The following is a 20,947-nucleotide window of genomic DNA, read 5'->3' on the forward strand; positions in this document are numbered from 1 at the left end:
GGGGCAGTGGCAATGGTTTGTGTGGGATGGCCTGGTGGTCTGAAGTTGCCTCAGCTAGCCACTGTGCTCAGCTTGCCCAATAAGGCAGCATTCACACTCACCTGGCTGCCCAGCCTCATGGGGCAGCAGCAAGGGATGGGCATGCATACAGCAGAGTGTGAAAAATGGTCTTAAGTCACTTTTTAAAGTGCCGCTGTCACTTCAAACCATCACTAAGTGAACTGTTGTAAGATGAGGACTACGGTAGACTTTACACACCAGCCTGCTGCATAAACAATTACAAGGTGCAGGGAAAACAGCAGACAGAATATTTTGTGATATCAAAACATTTGAGAGAAAACTGCAGGTTTTTGAAAGAGACCTTGAAAGTGGGCAGCTGAAATATTTTCCTACTCTAAAAGTTCATATAGAAAATAATACATTTGCAGACAATCCTACAAGTCATCAGGAAATCTACAAAGAGTTTTTTAGCATTGCTGCAGCTGCAAAGATAAATTTTAGTAATAGATTTTCATAGTTCTAAAAAATGGAGACAACCCTCTGTTTTCTTACTGTTCCAGATAAAGCCAAATTTGAAGAACTTGATCTTTCCTGCTTAGAGTGGTTAGATTTAGGAAATCTGGAAATGGAGCTACTGGAATTCCAAGAACATGCTATCTGGAAAAATAAATTCTGTGACCTGTGCAAAACACTAGAGAAAAACACTGGAACAGATGACAAAGGACAGCACAGCTAGTTTTGAGAATGAAATCTTGAAAGTGTGGAATTCTCTGCCAGATAATTTTAAATGTATGAAAGCACTTGGGATTGCTCTCCTTACTTTGTTTCGATCATCTTATGCTTATGAGCAGCTGTTTTCAGCTATGAATTTTATCAAATCAGACAACGGAAGTAGAGTAACAGATGACCTGAGTGCTGCATGTGTTGCTCTCAAAATTACATACTATGAGCCAAGGGTAGTTAAATTATCAGCAGGCATACAACAGCAAAAATCACATTAATTCTTTTACTTTTTAATAAAAACTTGTTTGTAACATTGAAAGCTCTGTTATTGTGTTTTTGGGAGGTGGAGTGAGTGGGGAATTTTTACTTTTTGCCTCATGCTGTTTTAAAAAGAATACACCCCAATGCCCCCCTGCATAGCCAGAAGCCTTGTGCCATCTGCTGCTGGGGTCCCCCAGCCTCTCTTTTCCTTCCTTTGAAACAACCCCCCCCAATCCTCCCATTCCTTCTGAATTAAAAAAAGAGAGAAAGCCAAGTTTTTTCTTTTGTGGTCTTTACATATTTAACCTGCAGCTAGAAGGAAGTGGGGAAGAAAACCATAGTGCGACACTCTTCTGTTTTAACTTTTTTTTCCCTGTCACTTTTTGGAGTTTTCATTCTGCTTTTGTGAGAAGGCAGTGTTTGGGAGGGGGTGTAGCTGTCCTTCTCCTCAAAGCCATCAGCTTAGCAAGGTGCCCGCCTGGCAGCACTCTTCCCCCTCTCTGAGGCTTTTTGGGGGGGAGGGGTGTTTGGTTTGTATTCCCCTCTCATCTTCTGGGTGGTTGCAGCAGGTTTTTGTCTCTTCTGTTGAGATTTGAGGTTACCCATGAAGAACATTGGGGGGGATACCCACTTTGGTTACTAAGCTTGCTTAAACCCTCTTCCACCACCTCCTCACTGCCCCCCCTTTATCTGCAACCCCAGCCCCTGCCTCACCTTGCCCCAAGGCAATGGCATCCCTGCCCTTCCCCCTCCCTTGCCTCACCTCACCCTGCAGGACAAGCCTCCTACCCACTGCCCCACCTGCCAGAGAACACCTGGATCTCCCCTATTCCTGCCTACCCAGCCCCCACAGGCATCCCTCCCCAGGAACGACATTGAGGTGGCCATGTCCACCCAGGCCATGCCCACCCACACTACCATGACTACTGTAGCCAGGCCCACTTGGTGGCCATGCATACTTGGTGGCCACACCCACTTGGTGGCCACACCCCCGGCACTTGGCAATGCATAGGTGGGCTTCGAGTTGCAGTTTGGGCACTTGGTCCCAAAAAGGTTTGCCACCACTGTCCTAGCCAATCAGAATCCATTAAAATCACAAGATTTAGGCCTCCCATAACAAGGAGTCCAAAATTGCAAATTATAATTCCCAAATAAAAGTGATGGTGGAACATTCATAAAAATAAAAAAATAAAAACACAGCTTTTAAAATCCTTGTGTTTCTCCGTCAAATTAGAAAAGAAAAAGTATTCCATACTTATTTTAGCTCACATTCAGCAATCTTCATTATTCAACTATAACAATGTCCTCAAAATGGTGCATGTCTTCAAAAGGGAGTAACAGGCTATGACTGAAAAGAACCTCTTTTAGTTTAATAACTATAATAATGTGTTTAAGAAATGAAAAGCACAATTTATTGTCTGTTTGAAAATAGATTCCAAAATGGTAACTTTTTCAGCAACAAAGTGTGGGACTCTCCCTAACCCAGGAGAATTGTATAAACTTAGTGAACTCAATTCTCTAGTTTATAAATTGAAAATTGAGAAGAAGCTCCCTTTCCCAAAACTTTTCCTGGACTCACCAGTCAGACATTTCCCTGGAATCCCAGATTTGCCTGCAACATTGTTCAAAGCCATCCAGCCTATAAGACATTCATGGAGTGTAAGGGGCTGAAAGCAGTTCTATAGTATTTACCTCAGGTAATGGCTAAAGTGCTTGCAGGTTTGATGCTGAAAGATTGCTAGCAATGTTCATTAAATCAATGTAATCTCTCAGCTGTATCCCCAACACTGACTGAAGTGCTACCAGGCAGCACAGCTTTGGGATTGCCTGAAGCATTATCCAGACTAAATAGACATTCAGTACATATATCAAATGGTTTTCAGTTTGGACACCTCCAGGGTACACTTCAAGACATCCAGTGGTCTTTGTCAAAGTTGTCCAGCACTCCCTCCCAACTTCTCCTGCAGCACTTCCCTAAAGATCTTCTATTTCCAAATATGATAAAATATCTCTTCTTGTTGTTCACATTTGCAACATAAATTTGAAATGCCTTTATACATTCTAGATAATATTTCTGATGAAATGTACCAATAATACATCATTTTATGAAAAGAATAAGATTATATTGTGTAAATTTCAATCCTTTCAGCTGCATATTTTCCCACTGTTGCAACTCTGTATTATAACCAACAATTTTAGACCATTTTATCATACATTCTTCACTTATTCTTCTGTTTAAAATTTGGGTAAAACTGTATACATTTTAGCAATTACATGTTCATTATTTGTACACAATTCTGTTTTAAACTGAGTTTTACAATGTTCAAAACCATATATTCTTTGTCTACTTTAAATCTTTATATTCCTTGCCACCAGTTCTTTTCTTGATTTTAATTTACATTCCCTTTGACAAAATTCAAGTAAATTATGATAAGTTAGCTGCTTGTGTTTGCCCATTATTTCTTGTGTGTAAAATACTTCTTGTGCTGACACAGGGTTTGGGGCACAACCTGAGTTTCTATATATTCCATATTCTTAACATGGCACATCTAATATAATATTTTTTTAAAAGATCTACATTAAGTTTCACTTTAAAAAGGTAAAGGTAAAGGTTCCCCCGCACATGTGTGCTAGTTGTTTCCAACTCTAGGGGCTGGTGCTCATCTCCATTTCAAAGCCGAAGAGCCAGCGCTTGTCCGAGAACGTCTCTGTGGTCATGTGGTCGGCATGACTAGACGCCAAAGGCACATGGAATGCTGTTACCTTCCCACCATAGTGGTCCCTATTTTCTACTTGCATTTTTACGTGCTTTCCAACTGCTAGGTTGGCAGAAGCTGGGACAAGTAACAGGCGCTCACTCTGTTACGCAGCACTCGGGATTCGACCCGCCAAACTGCCGACCTTCTGGTCGACAAGCTCAGCATCCTAACCCACTGAGCCACCGCATCCCTTAAGTTTCACTTTTGTTGTTGTTGTTAGCTGCGAAGTCGTGTCCGACCCATCGCGACCCTATGGACAATGTTCCTCCAGGCCTTCCTGTCTTCTACCATCTTCTGGAGTCCATTTAAGCTCACGCCTACTGCTTCAGTGACTCCATCCAGCCACCTCATTCTCTGTCGTCCCCTTCTTCTCTTGCCCTCAATCTTTCCCAGCATTAGGCTCTTCTCCAGCGAGTCCTTCCTTCTCATTAGGTGGCCAAAGTATTTGAGTTTTAACTTCAGGATCTGGCCTTCTAAAGAGCAGTCAGGGTTGATCTCCTCTAGGACTGACCGGTTTGATCGCCTTGCAGTCCAAGGGACTCGCAGGAGTCTTCTCCAGCACCATAGCTCAAAGGCCTCAATTCTTTGGCGCTCGGCCTTTCTTATGGTCCAACTTTCACTGCCATACATTGCAACTGGGAAGACCATAGCCTTGACTATACGCACTTTTGTTGGCAGGGTGATGTCTCTGCTTTTTAGTGTGCTGTCTAGATTTGTCATGGCTTTCCTCCCGAGGAGCAAGCGTCTTTTAATTTCTTGGCTACAGTCTCCATCTGCAGTGATCTTGGAACCCAGGAAAATAAAATCTGTCACTACCTCCATTTCTTCCCCATCTATTTGCCAGGAATTGAACCGTACCATCCAAGTCTCACATTTTTCTATCACCAAAAGTCTTCTTTTTTTTCTCAGCAACACCTGCTTTTTCATCCAACAGCAAGTTACAAAGTAGAATTTCAATTTCTGGACCTTTTGTAATTAGTCTGGCTGTACTTTTCCTTCCCTAGCTTAATGCCAAATATTTTAATTTTCTTTTCAACTTCAATACAAATCTAATATCTTTGGCCCTTATTTATAAAAACTACATGAATAGCTGTAATGAGGCATAATGAAAAAAGGTTTAATTAAGTCTCAGATATGTTAAGTGGGATAGAACATAGTGTATAGGCCTTTTTAATTTAATGTGATGTTCCAAGCAAAGTACATGTTCAATTAATTTTTACAGGAAAATACTAGTAGGCAGATTAATGGTTGTGGTTAATGTGTAAAGTAATTTAAGACTCTTATGGAGTACTAAATGAAGTTATTAGAGGTTATTATGCTATCCTAACAAACTGAAGTACATGTTCTACAGAAATCATTGGTGATTACATTGGTAATGTATAAATAAATAACATAAAAAGGGAATAAATGCTAATTAAATTATTATTTATATCTATATATGATGAAAGTTGAAAGTGTTATGTATCTGATATTTGGGAGCATGGTAGCTTGAGTGATTGGACACTGAGTTGGAGGTTAGCAAGCCCATGTTCAAGAACTGAGTGCTGCCATGAGGTGAGGTGAGCTCCTATCTTTTGTTCCAGCTTGTGCTGGGGACATGAAAGGACTTCCCAATAGGGCCTCCCCCAGGCAACAGTGATGTCATCAGCTAATCCTTTCAACCTGGAAACACCTCAGCCAGTGGTGGGATTCAAATATGTGAAAAACTGGTTCTCTGTGTGGATGCTGCTTCTGGAAATCCATTCTGGGCCTGGGCAACAAAAATTATCTACCAGTTCTGCTGAACTAGTGCGAACCGGCTGAATCTACCACTGACCTCAGAGCTTCTGACAAAAGTGCAAATGTGATATTATCTGATACTAATCATGATGTCATGACTATGAAAAACATGTGTTGTGATATCACAGTGCAAATATCAACCTTTCATACTTGAATTCTGATGTCATACTAAGTACATAAGACACATGGTTTTCATCATGTCACAATACATTTCATTATTTATTCCCATTTCCCTCCCATCTACAGATATCTATGACATCAAGAGACTTGAAATATTTTCAAACAATTAAAATCCCAGTTTCAACTAGAGCATGTTGATTTTTTGTGACCATCTGTTTAAAATTTTCAAATTGAGATTCCATGTTATTAATTTTTTTATTCATTTTATCAAGAACACTTTTCATCTCCTCATGATTTCTCGTAGCTTCCATGTGAGTATCAATTGTCTCTTGGATTGCTTGTAGTGTCGCTTGTGTTTCCCTTTGGAAGTTGTTAGCCTTTTCTTGTTGAGGCATTGTATCAATTGATCCCTGATAAACTGGACTTGCAGAAGCAGAAGAGGGAGCAGAAGTTACTTTTTCCAGCTTTAGATAGATTTGGGATGCTCATGTTTATCATTGTGTGTGTGTGTGTGTGTGTGCGTGCATGCGCGCATGGGTGGGCGAGGGGAGGTCTCATCCCTTGCAGCCCTGCGCCCTCAACAGAGACCTTCTGCAATGGCAGGCTGCAAACTAATGAAAGCTATTTTCTGGAGTACTTGTTTCTTTGTTTCAATGTGCCGCCGATCGCATGGCACCCTGCCCCCCTCAACTCCCACCCCCAGCCCTGTGGAATGTTCCAAGAAGTTCCCATGATAACTTCTCTTACCAAGTAAATCAAAATTTGTAATCCAGTAGGGTCCTAACAAATAGGAGAGGTAAAATAATAATAATAATAATAATAATAATAATAATAATAATAATAATAATAATAATAATAATAATAATAATAATAATAATAATAATAATAATAATAATAATAATAATAACAAAAGGGGGGAAAAGAAAAAATATAGTGTCAAAATTGTAGTCCAAGGTGTTCTGCTAGTATAAGTTTCTTGTTATTCACTCTGTTTCAAAACAGCTTGTAAAAATTCCAGGTCAAGCTGTATTTGTAACCAGAAAAGTCAGATGACTTCAAAACAATTTTTATCCATCCTGTAAAGAAAGGCAACCCCCCCAAAAAACTTCTCTTTTCCAGCCACAATCTCCAGGACTATAGATTCCAAGGATATTAAACAGTTTAAACTGTAAACTGTGTCTGGGTGTCTAGCCAAGTTCTGGGGCTCCAGTCATAATAGCTTGATAAGGTTAAGGATAGAAGGCTAGATGTAGTTCTTAATGTTGCCACTAGATGTCCATTCCAGCCAAACTTTAAAAAGTTTACAGTTATAATCCAAGTTTCCAAACAAAAAATAGGGGTGAGGGGGGGTGGAATTATAAATGTAAAAGCTTCCCAAGACATCCTTTTTCTGTCTCTCAATTATCTTCACGATGTTATTATAAGTCACTTTTAATTTTCCCCAAAGCTTGCACCACCGCTTATGGTTCAGAAGGGAAGAGTAAAAGAAAAATCCCCTGCCTCCCTATAGCTTGTGGATTTCTTGCTTTGGAGAGCTTTTTCCAGAACTGGTATTTTCACTTTTAGAGAGGTAAGGAAAGTTGTTTCACTCAGATCAGCTGTTTTGCTTTCCACTTATTTGTGTTCTTTGTCTCTGATGGTCAGCAGCTTCTGACTGGCAGTATGGGTGTGGCCATCCTTTCTTCCTGCCAGTCCTGAGGGCTTTTTGGATGACCCATAATCTACAGGGCAACTTTGGGTCTTTTTAGACACCCCCCAGCAGGTCGAAATCGGGCATGGGGAATGGAGTCTTGTTCCCCTGCACCCATGTCATTGTGACATCACCCCACCTTTGCATCTCTTTTTTTTTATTTAAAAAGTTTTACAATACATTTTGACTTTAATCCCCCCCTCCCCCACCCCTCTCCCTCTCCCCCACTCCCTCCTCCCCCCCCCTGACTTCCCAGAGCTAAATACAGGGCATAAAATCAAAAAACAAACATAAACACCCCTATGTTATCAACAATAAACTATAAATTCTATCTCTCTCTAGCTCATATAAAATGAGTACAAACAATATTAATATTACAAATAAAGTAGAAAAGAAAAAGAGGAAGACAGAAAAAGATCTTTACTCAAAATAAATTTTCTTAATCCCAGTCCTTATTCATATTAGTTTCAAAAAAAAAAAAAGAAAAGAAAAGAAAAAAAAACTTTCACCTGCTATTTGTATTCTCCCACCTTTCCGCTTATCTCTGTTAATCTTAATAATCTCCAACCAAACTAAACTATAATCAAAAATAGTTCTTGCATATATCACGCCAAATGTCTCACAGTTCCAAATCATCCTTAAGTTCAAATAAAAGTTCAGATAAAAAGAGTATATATAAAAAAAAAATTTTAGGCAATCTCTAAGACAACTTGTTGTTAATTAGGAGCTTACATACCCACTCTTAGTTCAACACATACTTTAATTCCATAACCCTAATATACTTTTCTAGCAAGCAAATAATCAATCTTAAATTGTGTAAAATATTAAAAAAAAGAAAAAAAAAACTTTCTTTCTCCTCTATAATAATTTTACTCCATTGACATTCTAATCTAAAAATTTAATCAGCAATCTTAACGCCCCAAAAATTTTGGAGCACCTCTGTCATGACCCCCAAAACTTCTTTAGACCGCTCTCCTCCTACATCTTCACTGTAAGCACACTTTGAAGATTCCATAACTTTCTGCTGGTCTTGCTCTCGCTCTCGTCTCGCTCTTCTTAGGGCGGCACGGGTCATCTTCTGGCCTCCTGCAGCAACCGATGAAACTGTAGCTTGATCCCCTCCAACACCATTGTCCTCTGTCTGTCTATCTGCAACATCTTGAAACTTTCCCACACCGTATCCTTTTGCAGCTTCCAAAAATGATAGGGGGGTTGCTTTTAACACATTACTATAAAAATCACGTGCCTGAGCCACAGTAACCAAACGATGTCTTTTACCTTCGTACGTCGCCACCAACCCAACTGGAATCTCCCATCTGAACTTAATATCACGTTTCTTAAGTTCCTGTACTAGAAATGCAAAATCTTTCCTTCTCCTTAGGATCTTCGGAGGGATCTCTTTTAAAACCAAAACTTCTTTCTCAGCCACTACCAAATTAGTATCATAAGCAGCTTGAATGACTTCATCTCTAATTACTCTCTTTGTAAAATAGACCACCACATCTCTGGGTAGCTTCCTCTGTCTTGCAATCCATGAATTTACACGAAAAACTTTGTCCATATTTCCCTCAATTTCAGATGCTGACTGGCCCAGTACCCCTTCCAGAGCCTCAGAAATCAGCTGCTTTAAATCTTCTTTACCATTCTCCTTTAAACCCCTAATTCTAATAGCATACTGCATCTGATTATACTGAACAAGGCTCAATTCTTCGTCCACTTTATCCCTTATATTTTCATTTTCTAATACCTTTGCTTCTAATATAGAGTTCTTTTGACTGAGATCCTCCACTTTTATATCCAGCTGTAGCACACATTCAGCTACGGATTCAACCGTAGACAAGATGTCCACCCTCATTGCTCTCAGCTTCTCTTCCATCTTCTTCTCCAATTTCTCCAATTTCTCCTCCAATTTCTCCTCCAGCTTTTTCAACTTTTCATCCATCATATCAGACATCAGTTGTGCATGCTTTCCAAGAGCGTCTTGTAAATCCTTAAGCGTCAATACCGGGGGAGATGCAGGAGGAAGCGAAGCTTGCAGTGAGGTCTCTTGCACCAGGGAAGACCCCGCATTCCGAAGAGCTTTAGAAGTTTTAGCCGCCATCTTCCCCCACTTTCACTTATTACGCAGTTTCACTTTAAAGCTATAAAATCCATTGAGCTAGAGAGTAAAAATAAAGAGTCCACTTCACCTTGACCTCCTGTACCGCTCTGCCTGCATCTTGATAATCAAAAGTATTTCCTTTTGGCAGGGGTGGTTGCTAATGCCTGGCTCTGCTCCAAGAATCCCAGAGCAGAGGCGCTGCGCAGCTCGGAGCAACCCAGGCTTCGGGGGGGCTCATCCTTCAGCCGCCCAAGCTCTCAGCTCAGGCAGCCCCGGAGAGCTCAACCCCTACCTGGGGCCTCACCCCCTCCTCTTCTCCTGAGGAGGGGGCTTCAAATCCATCTAAACAGCTGATCGGCGCTGTTTACGATGGAAAAACACAGCTGCGGAGCGGGCAGCCCGAAAACGGCTGTCTTTCGACGTCGCGTCGCCACTGGAAGTCCCCACCTTTGCATCTCTTAATGAAAATTATCATCCCTTAGGAAATTTCATTTGATATAATCATTTTAGAAATGCAACAATTTGGGCATTTCTCTAAGGAATTTTAAACTGGAAGGTTTAAGAGTGGTTAAGATTATTACAAACAGTTGAGAATGGAAATTAGCATTTTTAAAAAATAATATTTTTTAAACATTCTATTTTATAGTTTTGTTCTCTGTATCTCAGTCACTTTTTGTGAGATGAAAAACCATATAAATGTGATGCATAAATTTATCATCAAATTTATTCTGTTTCAGTACCTTGCATGAAATCACAGTTTTCATCATTACCACCTCACTTTTTATCTTACCTCTCAAAAATCAATTGGCTGCATTTCACTACAATGAAATTCCACTGGGATCAGAGCAACATAACATTTATAATGTTACTTTTGTACTATATAACTAACTATGTACTATATAACTAAGTAACTGTATAATTCTGCTACAGGAGAGTTGGAGAGATATTTACGAAAATGAATATTTGATAAGCTAAATATCATATTACTGTAATTAGAATATCTGATAACTTTCTGGATTCTATCTATTTTAAGTCTTTCCTCATATCCAAATCAATTGCTTAAGGAGGAAGAATAATAATAGTATGGTGTTATGAAATCTTTGCTAGCATGTCATCCTTAAACATAGAACTGAAAGATAGAACTGCATAAACTGTGTTCCTCTTTTCACTAAACATTATTCTGTCTTTTTCATGTTAAACATGAAGGCAGAGAATTTTTTTAGTTTTTATGATTGTGTGGTTATTTTGGAAAGTTTTCCATATTTAACTTAATAAGTGAGATGGGCAGCATTCAAGCTTAATAAATAAATAATCATATATTAGATAACCCTGTGATCATTGCTTGAGTGAAACATAATGCAATTTGATGTGATCACAATAAACATTAAATTTTAGTCTGACCATGCTGGATGGTCCCATGATCATCTAAAAAGAGGATATATCATAAACAGAAGAAGAGCAATAGTGGCAAGCAAACTTTAATAACAAGTCATATAAATAAAACAACCACTGGTGAACAAAGAAAATTTGGGAGTGTAAGTGACTTCCAACTTCCTGCTGAATTCCCAATTGAGTTTGCTTGAGAGAAGCTGGCAGAGAGCATCAGAAATCATGACCATGTGACCATAACTACAACTTTATGAATTAAATTGTTCAAAACAAAGTAGAAATTTCAATTCCACATGACTGATGGTCCCAAATATTTTATACATTCTTTAAGTTAGCATATTTTAGGCATCTTAGTACAAACATTACAGTAATCCACCATTTGTGATAAATTGAGGGCACAGACAGACTCTGACTTTTAATTTTTTTATACTGAGATACCAGAATAATATATAAAAATAACAAATCCTCTAAAAGAATACTATATTTATATATGTATATATATGTATGTATGTGTATATATATATATGTGCGTGTGCATGTGTGTGTGTGTATGTATGTATGTATGTATGTATGTATGTATGTATATATATATATGTATATATATATATATATATATATATATATATATATATATATATATATATATATATATATATATATATATATATATATATATATATATATATATATATATATATATATATATATATATATATATATATATATATATATATATATATATATATTATTCAAATTGCTAATAAAGAATTTTAGGGAAACTGAAATGATCATTTCGAACTTCTTATGTTCTCATCAGTCAGTCCTACCCTTTTTATCTGAGATTGGAACCTGGGCTGATTATATATTAGGCAGTTGCTTTAACTTCCTGAGCCACAGGTTCTTTCTCTATTAGCTAGGAAGCAAGGGAGATATATGTGTTAAATATTTGTCAAGTCACTTGAATATGCCTTGCTAATTAACTCTTTCTTTCCTGTTTTGGCCTAACTCAAGGCCAATAGTCTTTCTACATTTTTTCTTATTCAGCTAGTATAACAACTTACAAATGCTTATCTACAGAACCCAAATCACATGAAATATACTGCTGAATTAATAAAACAACAGGGTTTTAATGATATAATGAGAATAATTTCCGTCCCTTTAAGTGAAAACAAGAATTCAGTGAACTTGTATGCAGGTTGTATGTTTGCTAACTGCCCTTCCCAGAGCTCCCCTCACCTCTTTGTTCCTCAGACTATATATAAGGGGGTTCAACAGTGGTGTTAAGATTGTGTAAAAGACAGAGAAGGTTTTGTTCAGTTCTTTCAGTTCATTACTGTCTTGCAAAAGATAGACAGCTGTGAGACTGCCATAGAAGATAGTCACTACAATTAGGTGAGAAGAGCAGATAGAAAAGGCCTTTTGCCTCCCAATGATAGAAGGAATTCCAAGGATGGCAGCAATGATATAACCATATGATATTATGGTTAAAAAGAATGGTGGTAGGGTGGAGATGGATGTTAGGATAGCTGACACAAGTTTGACCTGACTTGCATCACTGCAAGCTAGATTCATCATTGGAATGAAATCACAGAAGAAGTGTTCTATCAAATTGTGGCCACAGAAGCTTAACTTCAATATAAATGTTAACAATATTGTGTCTATCACAAAACTACCAATCCAGGATCCAACCACTAATTGGAGGCATATCTTGAAATTCATAAGTGTGGAATAATGCAGAGGTCTACATATTGCTAAGTAACGATCATAAGACATTGCAGCCAGGAGATAGCATTCTGTAACAGCTAAAAAAACAAAAGCCCATAACTGCAGAATGCAGCCATTCACAGATACAGTGTAGTTTTCATTCAGTAGGCTGACTAATATTCTGGGAAGAATGGTTGAGCTGTAACAGGTCTCTAAGCAAGACAAGTTGCCTAGGAAAAAGTACATTGGGGTGTGGAGGTGCTGGTCAGTCACAATTAGGGCTATAATAAGAAGATTCCCAGCCATAGTCATGATATAGATTATTAGAAACAGTATGAACAGAAGAATGTGTATCTCTTTCATATCTCCAAAGCCATGTAGGATGAATTCTGTAATAATAGTTTCATTTTTCCATTCTGTTTTCTTCATTATTCCATTCTATAATTCTAATAGGAAGGACAATGTCAATCAACACTCATTTCTCTGTCCCTTTGTCTATGCATTTCACATCTGCAAACAAATCTGAACAGTGAAAGCTCAATTAATGCTGAAAATCTTAAAACAAAAGTCAGATATTATTACCCATCTAATCATCACTAAATATTTTGATAAATTGTATTAACTTTTTCTCCTTAAATAACAATTATGCTATGAATCTTAAATAACATCTTAAATAACAATTTAAATAACATCTTAAATAATTTAAATAACATCTTAAATAACAATTTAAATAATATCTTAAAATAACAATTTAAATAACATCTTAAACAACAATTATGCATCTTAAATAACAATTATGCTATGACTGCTCAGTATTATTAAGATAAATATTATTGCCTCTAATTGATGGCAGGGCTAATAAAGCTTATACAGTTTATCTCTGGATATGTATTTTATTGTAAAGTATGTAAAATGCTGCATGAGGAAATGATTGCATTATTGCAAACACTGTATCCTCAGATTACTGATATTTTATTTTTATTTATTAAATTTATATCCTATCCATTTCCACCAGGCTCAAGGTTGACTCAGCCTTCCATCCTTCCGAGGTAGGTAAAATGAGGACCCAGATTGTTGGGGGCAATAAGCTGACTTTGTAATAATGCCGCTTGGGGTGTGTGTGAAAGCCCTAACAAGCAGGCATATACATAGAATGAAGGCTACTGCTAAGCTTGTAAGCCGCCCTGAGTCTTCGGAGAAGGGCGGGATATAAATGTAATAAAAATAAAAAATAAAATAAAATTTCACTATCCTCTTTGCCTCTAAGAAAATGCTCATTGAATTTTAAAAGTATGCAGACTTATTAAGGGAGATTATTTATTCATAAAGTAATAGAGTGAGGTGAATAAATGAAAGGCAGCCAAGATAAAGGAAGCTACTAAGTCCTTAGCTCAATAAGAAATCAACCATTCTTCCTTTTAATAATTGTACTGATTGCAGAATGTAGAAAAAGAATACCACAGTGCTACATAAACAATTAATAGGAATAGCAAACTTGGCCCCTTTTGTATGTAGCTACTACAGTGAATCAGCCTTTATGCAAAAACAGTAGAAATAATAAATAAAATTATATGATTTAGTTGAGATTGCCCTTGTTGTAGAACATTGTTTTCCAAAGGCTGGTGATTTAATCTTATGAAGTAAAGGCAAGACTCATTCAACTCAGTCTGTCTCTTGTGATCAAATATTGTGCTTGTGCAGAAGTCTTTGTATCTAAGTGGGGCAATTGTTCCTTTCTCATTTTAGAAGCAAAGTACTCATCTTTTTTGACATTTTCATCAATGACTGACAAAGAAAAGTATTCTTCACATCCTGAGTAATCTTGTATCCAACATAGGCAGGTAATTTTTACCAGAAATCCAAGAGTGGAAAATTGGAAAAAAAATCACCAATTTATTATAAAATGAAAAATTATGAAGTCCGTTTTCAATTGCTCTTATGTTCCTTAAATACAAAGTTGTTGAATCTTACCTGTTATTCTTAAGGATCCATAATGTTGAAAATGAACATCTGTTTAGTTTAAGCCTGGAGCTTCTTATTTAAGTATAATGACTGGAGAATATTTTAAGAGCACATATTTAATTGACCACAGGGGAAGAGTTGTAGTTTTTAAAAACAGTATCATAAACATCTGATATGGTATTCTGTTTCCAGAAATTTGTTTTGGACTAAGGTAATACAATATAAACTTGGCTGCACAGATTGATGGGGAACACACTTACAAAGGAAGAAATTAAGCTGACAGATACTTCCATCACTGGTCATATCTTGAGTGGAATCAGTTATGAATAATTCAATATGTGCCCATCCCAAGTTTACATATGGTTTTCCACACCATTAGTTGATGCTTAGGATCTTTTCAAGTATTAGTTCAATTGACAACTACAGCTGTAATAGTCCTGCATTATTTACAGTTTATGGAATGATTTGAAAATACAGCAGAAATATTAGTAAGATGAAGATATATATGAAATACATATGTTCTTTGATGACCTGAAAGCTTTCATTATATTTATTGCATTATATGTTTTGTTTCATTTTTCACTATTCAACAACTACCAGCTTTTAGTCACTCAGTCTTCAGAATTGTCCTCCTTAGTTTCAATTTATGGAGAAAATCTCTTCATCTGATTACTCACGGCTGAAACTGATTTTATGACACTTAAATCAATTTAGTCAAGTCAACTGACAAATTTCTGATATTTTTGAACCCATCAAAATTTTGCCTGGAAACTGCTTGAGGCAAGGTTCACTAATGTGATAATAAAATCCTATGGTCTTAAATGGAGAGAGCTATCTGCAGCACTGTTAAAATTCAGTGAGTTTGTTCTTTGATATTGAAGGGGCATTGTTTGCTGGCAGTGTCCAAAATTTAATGATGCCATGTTGTCTAACTTCTCCAGATTAATCTCCAGAATTCAGTGCATACAAGTATTCATTTTACAAGTGGGAAATGTCCTGCATTAGCATAATTATTATACTGCCATAAAGGTAAAGGTAAAGGTTCCCCTGCACATGTGTGCTGGTCGTTTCCAACTCTAGGGGCCTGTGCTCATCTCCGTTTCAAAGCCAAAGAGCTTGTCTGATGACATCTCCGTGGTCATGTGGCTGGCATGACTAGATGCCAAAGGCCTACGGAACGCTGTTACCTTCCCACCGTAGTAGTCCCTATTTTTCTACTTGCATTTTTACATGCTTTCGAACTGCTAGGTTGGCAGAAGCTGGGATGAGTAACAGGCACTCACTCTGTTACGCGGCACTCGGGATTCGACCCGCCAAACTGCCGACCTTCTGATCGACAAGCTCCACGTCCTAACCCACTGAGCCACCGCGTCCCTTATACTGCCATACAGATATTTAATAAATAATAATCATGAAGCTTTGTTGACATAATATAGATTAATGTCCATCTTCTGGATTTGCAAGATCCCACTCCAAAAACCAGACAACTCCATGAGAAAGTTCAACCTGTATTCAAAATGATTTGTGTGCGTGTATGTGTGAAGTCTTTCAACTTACAACTTTTTGTTCTCTGACCATTTTGTTCAGTGAACTTGCAATGGCACTGGAAAAAAGTGACTTATCTAAGGGCACAGATAAATTCCCATATGGTTTCAAGAGTTCTCATGGAGAGTACTAATGAAATAGATCCTTCCAACTCCTTCTCCATCCTATGAGAACTAATCCTACCATTACCCCCACCATCCTGCCAGAACCAATGAAGCTTCTTGGATGAGGAGCAAATGTCTTCTTCCTCTTCTTCCTCAGGGAAAAAATAGTCCAGTTGCCTTTTGAAAAAGCACTTTTGAGACAACTATGATCTGGATGACTGAAAACCTCAACAGATAACTAGAACAGAAGTTAAGATACTAGAACAATAAAAGAAAAAGAAAAAGAACACAACAAGAATACAACAATATGATTACCAAAAAAGAAAGATAAAAAAGTAGAGAGCAGAGAACAAGAAAGGGGAGACTGCATCAGTCCAGTAGCCACCTCTAGCATGACTCTTCCATTTGGATTCCAGACCAACTGGCAGAACCAGGTCTTTAGGCTCTTGTGGAAGGATAGGAGGGTGGGAGCAGATCTTACTTTAGAGGGTAAGATGTTCCAAAAGGAGGCACTGCAGCAGAGAAGGCTCTTCTTCTGGATCCTGACAGACAGAGTTCTTTGACTGATGGGATCTACTCATGCTGACAGGGAGTAGCCTTTCTCTGCCAGTATGAATAAGACAGTCTTGTCCTAGTGGAATGAGGCAGTTCATCAAGTAGCTTCAAACTATGCCATTAAGGGCTTTGAAGTGATAATAAAAAACTTGAACTGCACCCAGAAGTAGACATAGCTAGAGAGGTTTGTGGAGCAGAGTATAATATGGGCCATCCTAGGGATCCCAAAGTTTAGTCTCACTGCCATACTTTTCACCAGCTGAAACATACAAAAGGATTTCAAGGGTAGTTTCAAAATACTATACTACAAAAACGAATATAGTACATTTCTTTATTCTAAAAAAATAAGACCAGATCTCCATCTGCCTGACTAGGAAAGGATAATTGCTTTAACTGAATAATAAAGAAAACATTCTACAATACTTATGAAGATTTATGTCCACTATTATTAGTAATTTTATATTAACCTGACAAAAGAAACAAAAATACAATTCATCTATGAATTGAGTCACATATGTTGGATGGATGAATATATGATAGATAGATAGATAGATAGATAGATAGATAGATAGATAGATAGATAGATAGATAGATAGATAGATAGATAGATAGATAGATAGACAGACAGACAGACAGACAGACAGACAGACAATGCAAAGTTCTCATGATGATGATTTCTTTTTTGTTGTTATTTTTTGTAAATGGAAAAGCAATGGTTTAAATTATATCCAGAAAATGTATACATCAAACATATTGTCTTAACTGTATGCAAGTTTAAATTTCTTATGCTAATATTCTGAAAGTTTGAGATACAAATAAGACTTGTCAGCAATTATCTGAGAGAATAGTGTTTTTCTGTTTAAATTTGGATAAAGTTCTAAATTCATTGGAGCTGCTAGTTGGTTTATGATTACCTAAAAAGCGAAAAGTATGTGCAGCCTAGGTGACACTGTCATCTGTCCCTCTTCTATCACAGTAGAGAAACCATTCTCTATTATCATATCATCATTTGGAATTCAAAGAAATAGAAACTTGGAATGCTTACCTCTATTAAAAATAACCAAGGGTTAAAAGTATATCTGCAAAAGCTTTTTTAGTCATAATCATTGTATGTAGTTAAAGATGAAGTTTCCTCATTCATAATCTTAAATTAGTCATGGTTAATTCTCCTTCATGTCCATACCTGTAACTGAAAAAGAAAGCCTCCTTCCTCCACTAGAGGTTGTTCTACAAACAATCAAGTTTAGAAATAATCCAAGAATATCTAACTGAAAAATATAGCCATGAACAGGAAAAAAAATGTTTCTCCATTAAGAAGATTGAGAGTATTTGAGAGATGATTATAGAGTTATAGCAGATTTCCAGGAATGACAAATTGTGTAGGAAGAAATACAATGAGGTGAGCAAATACTGATCACTTACTAATAATATGCTTCATACCATATTCTCAGCTAAATCATTGATCTCCTAGATGTTTGGTACCTTTTAACAAAGATTTCTTAACAGCAGTTGAGCTAAAATTCATCCCCTTTAACATCAATTTTATGGATTGAACATAGCTGAAGATATGGTTTGTTAATAATAGACCCATGAAAGGTTCTAAATTAATTGTGCTGGTCTTTAAAGATCTGAAAGGTTGCGTAACTTTTTTTATTAAATAACATAAGGGTATGTTAAAATATGTACACATATACGCATAGAAAAAATAATTAGAGAACAGTTATAGAACCATGATTCTGAAAAAGGCACTTTGAAACAAATGAACAACAACAAAAAAATCTTCAGTAGATGATTCATTTGGATAGAGCACATACAAAGGCAGGTAAAAGAAATAATTTTTAAAAAGCTTCATATTATTTAGGTTTATATAAGTTAAGATGACCTCTCAATAAAGGTTAATTTTTCATTTGTATTTTAATTTTAATTTTTGGAATGGGACCAATTGAAGTAAATATCTTGAAGTTATCAGGATAACACAGACTATTAGAATAATTGTCGCTCAGGTTAAATATATCCCAAAAGTTTAATTAGGAGGGACACTTGAGTTTTATTATATTTATTATATGTCATTATACCAATAAAAAATGTATGCTTATAGCAATATTTATAGCTATTTATAAGGAATACAAATAAATTACCATTGTTTTCTCTTGGAAGTTTTGGCTTGTAATTTTTATTTCACCTAGATAATGAATCCCATAACATTTTTACCAAGCTAAGAATATACAGTTCATTTATGAAATTCTCACTGTCAGTTGCCCTAACTCTAACCTTAACCTAGTCTGTCATGAAAAAAAATATCATTATTTGAGAAATTCTGGGCTATCCAAATATTATTATTTTTGCCTCTAAAAGAGACACCAGGTCTTATTTTCAGGGAGTGTCTTTTCCACTCACCTATGGCACTAACAGGTCTGCTCAGCCAGACCAATTCTTCTGCAGCTGAAGGAAATGCTTCTTTAGCTGAGAATGGACCTATGGGTTGAATTGGTAGCTTAATTCCTGGCTGCAGAGGCCTTCTGCAAAGGCCACTGACAGCAAAATGCAGGCCAGAGGATGCCGCAGAAGAAGTGGGCCAATGAGAAGAGGCAGGTTGCAATGGTAAGTGGATATGGGGCATGTAGGCCAGCTCCACCCCACCACCCCTGCCCTAGCTTGATTTTTAGGCATGCGCCTTGCCCCAAAACTAGGACTTATTTTGGGGGTAGGGCTTATGTTAGGCCCACCCCAAAAAATCAAGCTAGGGTTTATTTTCAGGGTAGGCCTTACTTTTGGGGAAACATGATATGTATAGGAACATTTGTAACATCATATCTTATCCCTGCTTCATCAGCAGCATGGGAGCATATACAATTTTTCCATGTTATTTTGTTCAGATTTCAAACTCTTTGTTTTTATTTTTTTTAAATAGATCTTTGGAGAAAAGATAAATCTGAGCCAAAGTTATTAAATTTAGAAATAATGATTTATCAATACTATCAAATATTTAATAACTTACTAATTCAAGGAAACCAGCAACAGTTTGCTTTCAACACATTAGTACAGTGTGATTACAGCTGAAGAGGGGGAAAACTCTTCCTTGTCCCCTTTTCCTTTTCTTTTGTTGTTAAAAATCTTCCAATCTGATTGAGCAGAATATGGCAACAGCTACAAAATTCAGCATTCCTTGAAATTGCAGATTCTTCCTGTGACTAGTGAAAATGAAACTTCTTGAAAAAAATAGTTTAAAATCTGGCATTTTTAATTTGATGAAGAGAATCCAATTTTTAGTGAAGATCTTCAGGGCTCAAATAAAGTTTTGTTTTGCACAGTTCTGCATAAATTGGGTTTTGGCAAGTCATCAGCTGTACATAGCAAAGCAATTTATACACAAAAAAAACCTAATCCTTGCTGACATTCTGTTTGTGAAAGAAGTTTTACTTAGACAATAAGGCATTTCTTGATTGTTCATTGATTTGTTCCATATGTTGTTCAGTATAATCAGGGCTTTTTTTCTCATAGAACGCTCAGAACGGAGTTCCGGCACCTTTTTGGGATGGAACCCTGTAGGGTAGGCAAGGCGGGTTGTGTGACGTGTGAGTTCCAGCACCTTTTTCTTTTACAAAAAAAGTACTGAGTATAACCCATTTCCTCTTTCAAACTTAAAAAATAATATGTTTGCCCTCTTTTCAATATTGAACTTTCTTTAGTAGGTTAAACTCCACCACTACAAGGGTCTTTGTCTAAGTCAATCAGATGTTGGAAATAAACTGTAGAGCATGGCAAAATATTGTAATATGTCATCTTTAAAAAATATATGCTTCATTTTATGAATGATGCACTGCTGTTAGCTTCCTTAGATACTTTTATTTGCACTAGACTGAGATCTTTATGTCCTCAACTTTATTTTTTCTTTGGATCTTGAACTAATTTATTTTCAGCTCAGCTACAGAATGCATAGAATAATAAAGAACACAGTGTTCTAATGGTCCTGCCAGGTCATCTGAATGGTTAGTTTCTCATGATGAGAATTCTTGCTTCTCTCTTCACCACCCCCTCCATGTTTTCTCTGTTCCTGTTAAGCCTCTATGGTATAATTTCACTAAATGAGGAATGGGAAGACAATTTTATAGTTTCCTTTCACTGAATGAGCTAAAGACAAAAAAAAAAGAATGTGAGGAAGCACTAGCTGGATGCCCCTTTTGGAATTCCCATATTTGTTGGTTTGAGTGTGGATAATTCATCCCATATTTTTGTTTTGAAAGCAATGACAGAA

The 20,947-nt window shown here is 36.9% G+C and overlaps 1 protein-coding gene across 1 annotated transcript; it reads right to left on the bottom strand.

Moving 5' to 3' along the window:
* Window positions 1-11,998: 11,998 nt before the first annotated feature.
* LOC308678899 (olfactory receptor 6B1-like) lies at window positions 11,999-12,955 on the bottom strand (the record flags this gene model as incomplete). Its single annotated transcript, XM_081346131.1, has 1 exon — window positions 11,999-12,955. The coding sequence occupies one exon, from the start codon at window positions 12,953-12,955 to the stop codon at window positions 11,999-12,001; it is 957 nt and encodes a 318-aa protein (XP_081202257.1).
* Window positions 12,956-20,947: the final 7,992 nt, after the last annotated feature.

Source organism: Vipera berus (genome assembly GCF_964194415.1).
Source record: "Vipera berus genome assembly, chromosome: Z".
Lineage (NCBI taxonomy): Eukaryota > Metazoa > Chordata > Lepidosauria > Squamata > Viperidae > Vipera > Vipera berus.